The sequence below is a fragment of the Epinephelus fuscoguttatus genome, linkage group LG13 (genome assembly GCF_011397635.1).
Source record: "Epinephelus fuscoguttatus linkage group LG13, E.fuscoguttatus.final_Chr_v1".
In the NCBI taxonomy this organism is placed as follows: Eukaryota; Metazoa; Chordata; class Actinopteri; order Perciformes; family Serranidae; genus Epinephelus; species Epinephelus fuscoguttatus.
Window position 1 is genome coordinate 38,015,094 of NC_064764.1, and position 14,295 is coordinate 38,029,388.

The window sequence follows — 14,295 nt, forward strand, 5'->3', positions numbered from 1 at the left end:
TTAATTTGAGTAAAGATCTTAAAGCAGCAGGAGGTCCTCTCTGATGACTGGAACCAGCTTTTCATCTTCGGTGCTGCAACACGGTCGTCCAGCAGCAGACAGTTAGAGGCTCTCAGCTGTTTGTCATCTACAGGTACAAATTCACCTGCAGTCTGCTCCGCTTGGTCTCAGACACAGTTGTGTTCTGTTCGTTTAGGTCACTTTCACACCTGGAGTTCGGTTCATTTGGTCCAGTCGACCAAGGACAAATCGAAGGACAAAGTAGAGTACATCATTGCCTTATTAATTATAGTCTTACGCCAGGGCCACACTGACGGCGAAGTGCTGCGAAGCGAAGCGCACCGAAATTCTCGCGCAAGCCCGTTTACACCAGACGCGCATTTCTCCATGCCGGTCGACAAACGCTTCTGCACCCAGCTGTTGTCTCCGTCATGTTTGGGGCTGTTTTTCCATCATGGGTATCTCTCTCTGTTTGCATGTGTGTGCCCCAACCCCCACCCGCTATAGCCGGCGCTGTAAAACTTCTCCTCCCACAATTTTTGCTCAATTGACACCAAACTTGCTACAGAGCATCTTCAGACTGTCCTACAAAAACGGTCCACACAGATTTTTGATTTATCAAAAATTGAGCCTACAGTGCATCAAAATGTTTGACTGTAAACGGTACTGTAAACATATACTTGCAAATTCTTGCTAAATACATTTTCAATGTTCATTAAAAAAATGACAAAATTTTGGAGTCATGGTAGATGATGTGTGGCAAATTTCAGAATTTTATCTCAAAAACTGAATTTTTGACAGCATTTTGAATTTTGCTCTAATGTGAACAATTGGAGTCAATGTAAAAATGGCATTTTTAAACATCAGTTTTTCACTTATGGAGCAAATAAATCATTGTTACAAACAAATTACCAACATCTCCATGCTGTCTAGATGCAATTTGTGTATTTTGGGATTTTTGTCTTAATAACTGAAATTTTGACAGCCGTTTGAAATCTGCCTTTACACACTAACAGCTGCTGTCTTGCACACAGGTGACTGGCTTAGTCAGTTTGTGAAGCTCCATGTGACATTTCTGTTTGCCAGTTAGCTCAGTGAGATAGAGGATGGTTCTTGGTGTTGAAGACTGTGAGTTCAAGCCTCAGCTCATGCAACATTTCCATATGAGAAATCTACTCAAGCTTTTCATAAAGGTCCAGTCCCATGCCAGATGTCCTCAGCTGAAAACTCAAGACAGTAGTCCTGATGGTGGCGCTACAGCAGCCTCTAAATTTCAAAACTTTGAAAATGCATGACAAATCAACCATATGTGCTACAGCTTTGGCTACTGTCTGGCACCCTGATGCTTGGCTTAGTCAATTTGTGAAGCCACACATGAACTGTCAATTAGCTCAGTGAGATAGAAGACAGACCTCAGTCTCAGAAGTTGTGAGTTCAAGTCTCAGCTAAGGCAGAACGGACATTCTAATGTGAAAGTCCTATGTTCAGGCATCATGCTATGTGGATTAGAGACTACCAAGGTTAAAATAATTATGATCCAGGCAGTTTTTGTGGAGAGACAAATACTCTTTATCAACACTTTTCCCTGTTATCCCTCGTCTCTTTTCCCTGTTTATTTGGCTTAGCTATCAGTCAATATGCAGAGTCTATCCAATAGCTACTTTTGCATTTTGCAAAATGTTTTCATCTTTGTCACCATGGATAATGTTTAGCTTTAAGCTAGATCAGGCCAGTTTGCTCATAATTGCTAGCAGTTAATGTTCTTACTTTCTTGTTCTTGAGTTTTTTCTTTCCTTTGTATATTATGAGTCTGATCACTTCAGCCACTCATCCACAATTTGAAGGGCATGCCATAATTATATGATGTAACTTCTATGTTGTGATGTGCTTTGTTTTAGTGTGTGTGTTGCTCAGAATTGCCTAATTTTGCCTAAAATTGCCCGGCCCCGACCATTGCTGTGCAGCAGCTATAATTGTGTTTTTAATTAAGTCGGCTTGGTGATCAGGCTGACTTCTTACAAACAAGTCAATGTGGTGCTGGGGTGACAATATATTAGCAGGAGAAAACAAAGTCAAACGGTTAAATTATTACCCAAAATGACGGTTTTTAAGGCTCATGTTATCAAAACTTTGTCCAGAAACATATATCCAAGTCATGTGACAAAACGGGCCTGGGCCAAAGTGAATCTGAGATCACTGTCACACCTGTAGTTTGGGTCATTTGGTCCAGCACAAGAAAAAAAGGCACAATATTGCCTTTAAGTTCCAGTTTACTTTGCATTCAACTTGACTTTTTACAAACAAGTGAATGTGGCAACGAGGTGCGAATGTGGCGACATGCTGACAATTCATCTGGAAGAAAAAACAAGATGAACGACAGAATTAAGGCTCCAGTTATCAAAACTTTGTCCAGTAACTTATACCTGAGTCGTGTGACTTAACCCACCTGGTTCAGTGTGGATCTGGGTCATTTTCACATCTGTAGTTTGGTTCATTTGGTCCAGCATACAGAAACATGTTTTGATTTTTAAAGATGAATCAACGTTGAGTTTGCAATGTTGTTTCAAACATTGTTGTTTCAAAACAGTTTCCAAGTTAAAACAGACTTGTCTGACATTTCAGTGTTGATTCATGAAAATTATGTGACCTTTTTACATCCGAAAATAATCGTTTCAATGTTGTTTAAATGTTAAAGCAACGACTGACATAATCTCAACCACATTTCAACATTAAAGTTTGGTCGTGTGCCAGCTGAGAAGGTACATTCTTGCCTTTTAGCTATAATTTGCTTTGTATTCACGCTGACTTTTTACAAACAAATGGACATGTAGATGAAGTGTGAACGTGCCGACATACTGACAATTTATTTGAAAGCACAAACTGTGAAACTGCCCATTTTAAGGCTCGGGTTACCAAAACTCTGTCCAGTAATTTCCATCTGAGTCATGTGTCTAGTGCCTCGAACCCTCCCTCTGTACGGTGGGAATTTCAGGCTGTTGGTTCATTTGATCTAATGTTTGCTTTGCATTCACACTGACTTTACAGACAAGTGAATGTGGCAACAAGGTGCAAACGTAGCAACATGCTGACAGTTAATTTGGAAGAGGAAACAGAGGAGAACAGTAACATTATTACCCAAACTGTCTGCTTTAAGATATTATATTAAGTTATTAAAACTCTGTCCAGTTTTAATAAATTTGAGCCATGTAACTTAGCATGCCTGGTTCAGTGTGAATCTGGGGTCCCTGTCACACCTGTGGTTTGTCTTTTACCTCTGGTCCAGCCTTGTTACACTGACTGTTTAATAACTCACAAAGAGCTCTAAACATGAGGTCACCACAGTTTTATTTTTTACATCCCCTCAAGCAGAGTTTGGATCATTACACATCTATTTCCATAAACAGAGTCAACAACATTTCGACCTTCTGTCTCCTGCTGCGCCACAGAAACCCCTAAACATCCACTCCAGTTATCAAGCAGCCATTACAGCCAGCCTGTGCGACTCCGCCACAAAACAAGAACCTGTAATCAGAGCGATCTGTGTCGGGGTCACTGCAGGACCCAACGACACACACAGTAACAGGTTAACAACCGTATAATTAACAGAATAAATTAGAGTCCACAGCCAGGCTGCAGGCCACGCTCATGAAACACCAGGAAGCTGAACTGTCAGTAAGTCAGACATTTTGGGAAATTCGCTTCCTGGAGGGGAGTTAGAAGATTGACAGCACATTCATACCTGTCTGTCAAGGTATAAGGCTACAGCCAGCAGCTGTTAGCTTAGCTTAGCATAAAGGCTGGAAACAAAGGGGAAAATGGCCAACAATAAAGCGCATTACTTAACTCCTTTAATCCATTCCTACAAAACCAAAGTGGAAAAAAAACAGATGATCCACAGGGTTACAGGAGGATACTTGCTCCTCTAATTTAAGCCATCTCTATGGGGTCTAATCGCCAAAGACTTTCTACATTTTTCATTCTTATGTGCATGTTAATAAATATTCCTGTCATTATAAAAACACGAGTCTCTCCTGATTGAAATAAAGTTAGCTATCTACCTTTTGCAGAGCAGGACCTTCAGTGGCTGAACTGGCCCCTTACTCCCCGCTGGGTCAGCAAACTTCATCTCTAGGTGGCAGGGAGTGAGGCGGAGAGACCGTGGGGTACATGTATGGGTGCACTAGTGAGCTATAAGCAGTCAAACATTGAGCCTCAGTGTCTGGCAGTGTGTCTCGTCTTGCGCAAGTGAGCGTGGTTTTATTTTAAGTGGGTTGAGTTGAGCTGGAGTCGAGCTGAGCTGGTGGTTTCGCCGCTGTCCCAACTGCAAATTAGTCCTACTGTGTCCTGTATTATCTCTGAAACTGATCTTACTGGAGTTCAAACATGTACATGAGTCTGAAGTTGGCGTACTGTCTTTCCGAAGTCGTCAACGGACCCTAATAAATGTCAGAAAATGGACGAACGTCCTTGTCAAGACAACACAGGAAGAAAAGAACGAAGCACAGAAACCTTGGTGTTCTCTGCATTTATTTTTTGTCTTTCTTTGTCGTACTCCTTTTGTGAGGAGCATAAATATTTTACAGAGAGAGAACATCCGTTTGGTTATTTACAAGATATAATAAATGAAGTACAACTCACAATGTCTGCTTGTGTTCGGAGCGCTGAAGGAGGAGGAAGAGGAAGAAGGGATAAGAAACTACAGTCATTTTACCGTTCTGGTGAGAGGTCAGACATCATATACAGAAACAAAAACGCTGTGTGGCATGATGGCAGACTGAATGTACAGCGGCAGCTTCTGCAGAAGTCCCTGTTCAACTCTGCAGCAGCTCTTCAGTAAAAAGGAGGAAACAGAGGGACCTAATAAATACACAAATCTCCAGTGTGTCCAGTTTCTTGTAACTTTCAGAAAAACTCTGATGGAGTGAAGCTAAAATGCTGCAGTCATGTTTTTAAACCAGGGACTTCTACAACAGCTGCCTCCAACAGCACAATCAACCCGCTGTCGAGGTTGTTAGATGATCTGAACGCCAGTGTGCCCTGTTAGCTAACATCATAAAGCATGCTTCACTTCAGCAGGACGGGGTCAACACAACAGACTGTGAGAAGACGCATGAGCTCACTCTACAACAAACCATGAGGGAAGCAAGAGAGTCAAGCATCCTCTTTAGCAGAACGAGAGACGAAGTGAACGCAGGAAATCACACCAAGTTTCCCCCTCGGGCCGTTTCTCTGGGAAAGTTGAGCTCCACAACAGGAACACTGAATAATTCATGTGACTTGTTTAAAAACTGGAGATGTATCACCTCTGTTCAACACGACCACACATGAAGCCGCGCCACAGCCGAGCAGAGCGGGAAACTCCAGTACTGTTCATCAATACCCGCCACAAATCCCTGCATCAATCAATGTGCCCGCGGTCCACAAGTGTCACAGCTAATATTTTAGACTGACAAATGTGGTCTGTGTTCACAGCTGAGGGTAAACAGTGAGAATGGTGCTAATGCTGCGGCCTTTATCCTTCAGAGACTGGATGCTGGGAGGTGAGCTGAAACTCCGACACTCAAAACTAAAGCTGGAGATTCATTTATTTCACATTTCTTTGGGTTTAGCTTTCACCATTTATAAATGTCTTTGTACTCAAAGACTCTTTATGATGACTCATAGTGAATGATTAGATTACAGCTGATAAAATCTGATTGTTTTTCAACCAGTAGTAGTAGTAGTGCCTATTTCCAGCTAAAAATGCAAAGGTTCCTACGTCTGTCTTCACTAACAAAACAAGCACACAAGCAAGTTCTCTCACGTGCACCTGATGCCCTCTGTTTAAAGGTAAGATAATAAATCTTTCACATACCTCCATGCAGATAGTTTTGGCTGTATTTGTCCACACTGTGAGATCTGTGGTTTAATCAGGACTAACAGCCTGCAGCTGTGCTCACAGCTCTGTGGGGTTAAAGGGATAGTTTGGATTTTTTGAAGGGGTTGTATGAGGAACTTGTCCACAGTCAGTGTATTACCTGCAGTAGATGGCAGTTTGGAGAAGCAGGCAGGAGTACTGACACGTAAGCTAAGCAATGCACCGCTGTGGACAGGGGCAGCAGAAAATATATTTTAGCCACCTAAAAAACCCAATACCAGTTCAAGTGTTGGCTATATTTACAGTATTTCAACACTTTATTTTTCCATAAGACAGCCTGTTCCAATGGTTCCAGTTTCCTACCTACGCTCTCCTCAAACTCACCAGACTCCATTGAGAAAAACAGCAATTTTAGCTTGCTGAACACAGGAGCTGCTGGTCTACTGCTGCCTCGATCAGTTAGTTATTTAGTGTTATTGTGTGACTTTGGTGAATCTGAACTAACCCTCCTAAAAGCCGAAGTCACGCAATAACATCAAACAAATTAACTGGTCGAGGCAGTGGTAGACCAGCTGCTCCTGTGTTCAGCAGGGTTAAATCACTGTTTTTCTCAGTGGAGTCTGGGTATGGTAAAGGTAAGGGAGTAAAAATATTCTAAATATTAATAGTAATATAAATATAGCGTACACTCAAACTGACAGTGATTTTTCCAGGGGCTATAATACACTTTGTTGCTGCCCCTGTCCACAGCGGTACATTGCTTAGCTTCTGTGGATGTACTCCAGCCTGCTTCTCCAAACTGGGAGCGTGCCAGCTGACATCTACTCTAGGTAATACACTGATGGGTAGGGAGCTCCTACAACCTCACTTTCAAAAATCTGAACTCTCTCTTTAAGATGCAGCATCTGAGCTAACTGCTAGAATCAGCATCTTCACAGTGTGGCTAAAATTAAACTGTAGCAGTCATGTTGGAGCCTTTTTTGGTAGAAAGTAAGTTATAAAACTGCTGTAAGTGACGTCTGTCGGTGAGAAATTCTCAATGCTGTGAGCAACACAAACTAAAGTCCATTCACCTCCATAGTGCTGAAGTGGAGGCAGAAAGCTGCAAATTAATCCCAAACTATCTGCATGGACAGAATCCACTGGAGGGAAATAAGACTGTGTTTTTATTGAACTGAGCTTTTCACACATTTCTGCAGACGCTTAACAATGAGCCTGAATTCAGCGACATATGTAAATATATACTCTGCAGGATGTACACACTCATACAGCAGTAGTCCCTCTCAATCATCACTTATGCCCCACTCTCAGTGTGTGGCGCTTTATTTATCAGCAGAGACTATGAACTTCTTATTTTCTGTGTGTGGGTCTATGTGTGTGCACCCCCACACACTCAGGTGAGGTCGCGGCTTTCTAAAAAGGTAGCGAGCAGGTGTCAAACCGTGGTGTCAACCCGTGAGCAACAGGCATCCACAGGGCTGAGAGAATGCAAATATAGGGAGGCAAAATGCCAAACGACTCAATCTGAGGTTGGCTTTTACCTTTACTTCTGCTGGTGAGTGTTTATCCTGCGCAGTATACTTCTAAATACATGAATCCAGTGAAGACTTTCAGTGTGATCATCACAGCATAATGGAGGGTTTACATTATGTGTCTCCACTTTTGGACCAAGGGAGCGTGCTCAGTTCGACCATTAAGAACCAGCTGATGAACACTTGTGTCTATAGACGGTAAAGGAACGACGACGAGGCGTCTGCGGGAACAACAGCTCGTTCTCTGAAGCAATTTCTGTCTGAACACTATTATTAAATCAATGCTGCAGACGGTGCTGTCCGCTGTGTTTCACTGAGACGTCACTCTGTCATGTTGTTTGTGTGTTTGATGAAACACTTCAAAGTTCTGCACAGTGGGGACAAATCTTTATTCTGTCACATTCCTACATAGAGATAAGACACCGAAAAGGCACTCATGCAGAACTATGTGTGTGTTTTAATGAAAGTAATGGGATTACAGTCCATCTCCTGATGCCTTCCCAGTCACCTGTCTGCACCAGCCTGATGTAACAGCACCAATCAAATGTGAAAGCAGCGTCGTCACACGCTTCAGCTGAACAGGGCGGAGGAACATTTCCCAACAAGTGCTTAAATAGTGAAAGAGTTAAAAGTGGAGGTTTGTGCGTATCAACTCAAGTATAAATTAAGTTTGTAGGTTTGAGGAAATGTGGAGGGACAAAAAAAGGTTGAGACAGGAAACAGATCCGAGTGTGACTAAAAAGGAGGCTGTTCTCTCTCTCAGTGTAACCTGTTGTGGTGGTCTACCTGTTGGACACCTGTACAGAGTCATGCCATCATGCCACAGAGTAAGAAAGAGAAAACTAAACGTCTCCGGTGTGTGAGAGGCCCGTCTTGCTGTCTGTATGGGGGAGGAGGTGGAGTGGTTGGCGTCTGTGGAAGTGTTTGGGGTGAGGAAGTCATTGAGGTCAAAGGTCAGGTCTCTTTCTTAGATGGGCAGCTGGAAGGTGATGTCCACTTGAGCTTCCTTCGCCAGCGAGACGATTTCAGAAAGCTTTACAACCTGTGAGCAGAGACACAGACGGTTAGAGTCAGACAAAACTTCTTTTACATAAACGCAGGTTGTTCAGCAGGTCCTCCAGTTTAAACCATCACACCTGCTGTTTTGCATGATGTAACACGTTACCACACCACAAAAACAATTAAATTTGAGCAGTAAATGTCTCAGATACAAACTAGTATTACTGCCTTGTGGTTGAGTGCCTCTGCCAACCAGTCAAGTCTGCAGTTTACATGCATGTCTGTCCAGACTCATTTAATATTTATACCTATCACCATAAGTGCTGCCAAAGAGAACGAAAACTTTTTAACTCTGAATCAGCCTCTACACGACACCTAAAAGATAAACCATTAGAAGCTGTTTATCTAGAAATAAACAAACAGTACTTGTCATGAGTTGAAACAAATGTACGCACTCAATTTAAAGGCAGATTGGTGGAAGTGTGACTGGTGATTTTAGGGGGAAATTACATTCATTTACTTGGTTCACTTTTGTCCAATGAGATATACAAATGAGATTAGGGGCGGGGCAATTCATCAATGTGTTGCAATAAATTAGGCAGCACCCGCTGTAAGCATGGATTCGTCCAGAGAAGGAGCTGCAGCTGAAAACCTCGCCTACAAAGTGTAAATGACTTCTCACAGGAGATCACAGACGCAAGATATATAATTATCAACATATCAACATGTGTCTGTTAGTAGCAGTCACTTAAACTTTCCGCACCGCCACTGATTGTTGTTATCCGGCTGTTTTATATTTTCTGTTTATTCTAACGAGCATGCACGAGCGACAAAATGGCTTAAACTTTCGTTCCAGACTAACTGTTTGTTACTTTCACACTGATGCAAAAATGCATTTGCAAGTAATAATCTTAACTGCATGTTACTGCAGTGATGAAATAATTCCACGTCATAACCATTTTAAGTCTAAGGTCAAGTACTTCAGCAAAATACTGATTCTCCTGATGCTATGCTGCTATGATATACAGTAATTAATGTATGTGTTACAGTAATGCTTTTCTGACTCAAAATATTATCATAACACAATAGTGATGCAGAAATAAGACTTATTTTAAAATATGCTGCTAATGTCATTATTTTTAAGAGAAGACAATTGAGTAAAATATTTAAATATTTCTGAGACTAGTGTTTCTTTTTGGGTTATTTAAGTGTTATATCAATTGAGTGATGAAAAAATCTTTAGAATAATCGATAAATTGGTTGTCAACTTATCAAAAAAATAATGGATAGATTAATCAATAAAATAATCATTAGGTGCAGCTCTTAATGAGATACAATGTGAGACACATCAAAGAGAGGCATTTTATAATAATTACCTCAACACTCACATGTTTCGCTGGTCTGCTATAGGATTTTCATACCATATGGAAATAAATGGAAACCAGCGGCTACCTGGAGCTTTATGGAAAAAATAATCTATCCAAAATCTACAGCTGTGCAGCAGACATGCAAAAACCTGATTTACATGATTTGGACTGAGAGCTGTTTGACTGTAGAAAAATACATAAAAACACAGTTCATGTCTTTACATAGCTTCTTAGTTTCAGTACTGAAAAGAAAAGAGGGCAGATGATGACATGAACAGAGGATGATGAAGAAAAAGGTCAAAAAGTTAAAGATGAATTTGATGTTCATCAGTGGGAGGCAGATTAATACCTCGCTACATCACACCTGTGGGAGACACCTGACATGATGAAGATTCATCTGCTTCCTGTGCTGGTCAGTGTGTGTTATAAAGACAGATTCATACACACACACACCTGGAGGTTTAACAGACAGCTGTTTGTTTGGTCATCTCCCTACCTGCAGCACATGGCAGTGTGTGTGCTCAAGTGTGTGTTTGAGTGTGTGTGTACCATTTTTGCGGCCTCGTCCAGGTCGTCACAGGCCAGGATTTTCAGCGGACTGGCAGCGATCAGAGCTTTGGCATCGTCCACTCTCGTTCCTTAAAAAAACAAGACAAATGTGAGGTTTTGAAAACAGTGTAACACCTTCACAGGACAGAGACAATAACACTTTGCTCTGTTTATATTCTCCACCATACAATGAGCTTTACAGAATGCAGCTGCGTCAGCGTCAGGGAGGCTCTGCAGTGACATTAGTTTGTTTTTAAATTAACATATCTTTAAGATGCTACCGCAGGGTTCTTAGTGTGGTGATCAGAGCTCTCTTTGAATCTCACTGTGGATAATCACAGAGGGTGATTGCTGATAACCATCCTCCAGAACTATCAGGACACAACTTCAGATTATACTCAAGAAATATTAAAATCTGATATTGAAAACGATACTGAACTTAAAGGCAGTGATTCTGAGACCTGATGAAGTCAGTCTATCCAGGACGTTTGTGTACGGATCAAGAAGTCTGAGGGTTTATCAGAGATCAATACACTGCAACGAGGACTCAAATACTCTGTGACAGGGTTTTAAAACTCTGGAAAGCAATTTAAGTAAATCCAGAAGAAATCCAGCGTTCATGTTACAAAGTAGGTTCCCTTACAACATTTTTTCAATTAGAGGCTTTCAAGACAGTCTATGAAGCAAATCAGGGCTGGATTCTTGGGTGACATGCATATACTGTCCAAAATAAAGGATGCAGCCCAGTGATGTCAGCCTAGAGTTTAACATTTGGCGTTTGCCATCTTGTTTTTCTGAAGCCAGGGGTGACCATATCTGGGTGAGAGGCTGGAGCGCTGTGGAGGAGCGAGGGGTGGATCTGACTGAGAAGCCGAGGATCAGCAGACAGCCTGTCACTTAAAGCAGCCTGCCCTTAATTATGTGTAACTTTAAACCTTAATAAAATGTATGAACACTTTTCAGTCCCTGCACAGTTGTCAAGAAAGTTGAAATTAGCTATAGAGACCAAATCTGTTTTTTGAACCAGGCTGTAAACATGTTTATTCTGCACGGTCTGCATCAAAAGAGCCATTTTTGGCCAAAAAAAGCTCTCAAATGATCTGCCTGGAGCCGCAGAACATATTTGAGCCTCATAATGAAGGTAACAGTAAATCCAAATTCACAGATTAACATCACTAATAGGTCTAAATGAGCCTTTATTAATATGTTTTACTGAACTGTACTTTAAGTTTGCAGGGTAGGCGGTACAAGCAATACGTCCACACACTGTTCAATTCTCTATTTCTCCAGGAGTATTTTTTTGATCCACAATCCATGGCTAGCTTAGCTTGGGAGCTCCAGGACAAGCCATCACTATTGAGGTTCATCAAAATTTAAAGTAAAAGGTGACAGGCTGTATGACGCACATTTAGTTGATGAAATATAGAAACATTTTTTTTTAATTCTATGGATAGGCTTTACCTTGTTACAATGGAGAATGTAAGTTTCACTCAAGGCCTACGAAAATTGAACAATGACAATTATTAGTCGTTATTAATTTCGAAATAATTTTTTGCCAAAGCCACAGGGAGCCACTGGAGAAGGGTGAAAGAGCCTCAAGTGGCCATTAGAGGAAGTGCAGTTTTGGGCTTCATTTTGAGCTCCGTAGGTTGCTGCTTGGTGATATCGTGATTCTTGCGCGATAACATGAATCCAACTGCGTCACAAGGTAACATGATTTGGACAGACGTGGAGGAGGAGAGTGCAGTTGTAAACACAGAACCTATACCACTTGAAATGATTGTTCTCAGGAACCTTAAAGCGTCCATTTTGAACGAATTTTAGTTTTACTTTGTTACTATTGTGCTGTCTCGTTCGAGGCTGTTGTCTTGTTTGTAGGGCTGTACCCAAATATTCGAATATTCGTTTCTATGGGTAGGTATTCGTTATGAAAATTTGGTATTCGATATTCGTTTTTTTTTTTTTTTTTTTACTTTTTTTTATTATGGTTTTTTTTTTTGTTTTACATATTTTTTGGTGCTAAATGTAGTCTTTTTGTTGTTGGTAAATGTAGGTTATCAATAAAAAGCAAAACTTTTAAATTGCATTGTTAAAAATGTGAAAATACAGTATTGCCTACCAACGGAGCTTGTGCGAACGGCACGCTTGAGCGCATCCGTCTGAGGCTGTGGATCAATGCCAAGTTTTACCACTTTATCACTATTCCCTCTAACTTGTAGCTGTTTTTTCGTTATCTTTTGAATTTAATATGAATTATGGAACCGTTTTTGTCAACGTTTGTTTCCCCCGTTTTGTACAATAAATTACTGTTTAAAGTTTCAACAAGTTTCTTTTGGAGTGTGTTCTGAAAACGACCGCGGACTGTCACCTGCTCAACGTATCAGTACCTTCGGATGCCATGACAGTAATAGCCAATAATGTCAAACTATCATTTACAGACAGATTTAACAGACGATCACTGCTGCCCGACCCACAGATCCATTTGCGGGTCCTGCGGGTTACGGGTCGACCCGCGCATCACTACTCAGCTCAGTCTATAAGGCTGTACACAACAGTAAGGCTATAGACATTATATTCTATTCAGGCCGGCAGAACGAGCAGCGCATCGGCTCTACAGTGCACGGCACTGCTGATTAACCATTTTATCGCAGCACAGAGTGTCTGCCAGCAACCAATTACTTGCAGAGGCTTCCTACAACTTGTTTCAACGGTTCCGATTTAATCAGAAGACAAATTAAACAGGATGACTAGCCAATGTGAAAATCAAAAGAAAGCATGGAATAACGTACTGAAGGAGACTGTTGTGCCATCACATTTTTTGGTGGTTTGAGAGCAAAGATCCGGTCGCCGCTGTGCAAAACTCCGCAATACAATTAGGTCCGAAAACCCCCCGGAGGAGTGCTTCGCAAGGAGTCTTTGTAAGGAGCCGAGCCTGGCGTAAAACCGGAGAGAGCAGGCAGCATGGCCGCAGCATTACATTTGAAATTTGTCCAATTTCTTTTCCTGTTTTTCCCACATGGATGAAAACTGTTAGTGAGTACATCTGTTCACACTCAGTGGGTCAGACTTTGACTACAAACATCAGACGGGACGACTTGTTGGCACGTGTTAAAATGTGTGAAGCAGCAGCAGCACTTCTTCAGTTTATATTAGAGTATAAATCTGGACGTAGTCTCTCAGCAGAACCTCAGCAGCACCAGTCTGAGGTGAACGTGTGTTTGATTCCAAAATAGAAAACAGGAGCAGGAAAGTGTCACCCTGAGGAGAACTGAGAAATGTCAGCTCTGCTTAGGCTCCAAATACGAGCATGCAGCACATCTGCGTGCTCCCTGACTCTGCTGCTGCTGGATGAATAAAGATGTGAGCTATGGATCCAGTGATCTGTCTCCACAGAGTCATCTGAAGGTCACGCACACACCAAAAAGACTAACGAGCTTTCTGATCACCAGTTGCCCTCGACAATATGGAGTGTGAATCTACATATGCATACAAATACATATTAATAGTAATCCACAGTTCAGTCGGGTTCATGGATCTCTGCATGTTTCCAGGAGCCAGACTTTGAAGTAGGAGGCATCAAACAGACACAAGTTCTCCCTGTGAGCTGCCAGCTGCTGCCTGTTAACCCGTCTGACTGGAGGTGCTGAGGTCTGCCAGTGTGTGTGTTTAGTTTACTGGAGTGTAAAGAGGCTGATGGCTGAGGCCAGCTCAGGACATGAAGAGCAGTTAAAGCGTGTTTTAATCTATTTGCAGGACATCGTCAACAACATATAGACGAAATTGGTCATCTTGTGGAAGACGTAACAATTGGGTTAATCTGAGTCCAGAACAATGGCTCCATCATGTCTGAATTTAAAGTCTGACCTCAGTTAGTCCAGAGTTACTGGTTCAGGAACACAAACTTTAAATTTAGGAAATTATCATCTAACTAGCTCAGAGGATTGAGACGTAACTGCAACAGTCTGTGGTGACTTTCTTAATCATTATTTGA

The 14,295-nt window shown here is 41.6% G+C and overlaps 1 protein-coding gene across 1 annotated transcript in view; it reads right to left on the reverse strand.

The window, feature by feature from the left end:
- Positions 1 to 4,509: 4,509 nt before the first annotated feature.
- Positions 4,510 to 14,295, reverse strand: part of sucla2 (succinate-CoA ligase ADP-forming subunit beta) — a 34,286-nt gene continuing 24,500 nt past the window's right edge. The window contains exons 10-11 of the mRNA XM_049594684.1: positions 10,305 to 10,393; positions 4,510 to 8,431 (exon numbers count right to left, since the gene is read on the reverse strand). Of these exons, the coding sequence (XP_049450641.1) occupies positions 8,357 to 8,431; positions 10,305 to 10,393 (164 nt within the window). The 3' untranslated portion in view covers positions 4,510 to 8,356. The remainder of the gene's footprint in view (positions 8,432 to 10,304; positions 10,394 to 14,295) is intronic.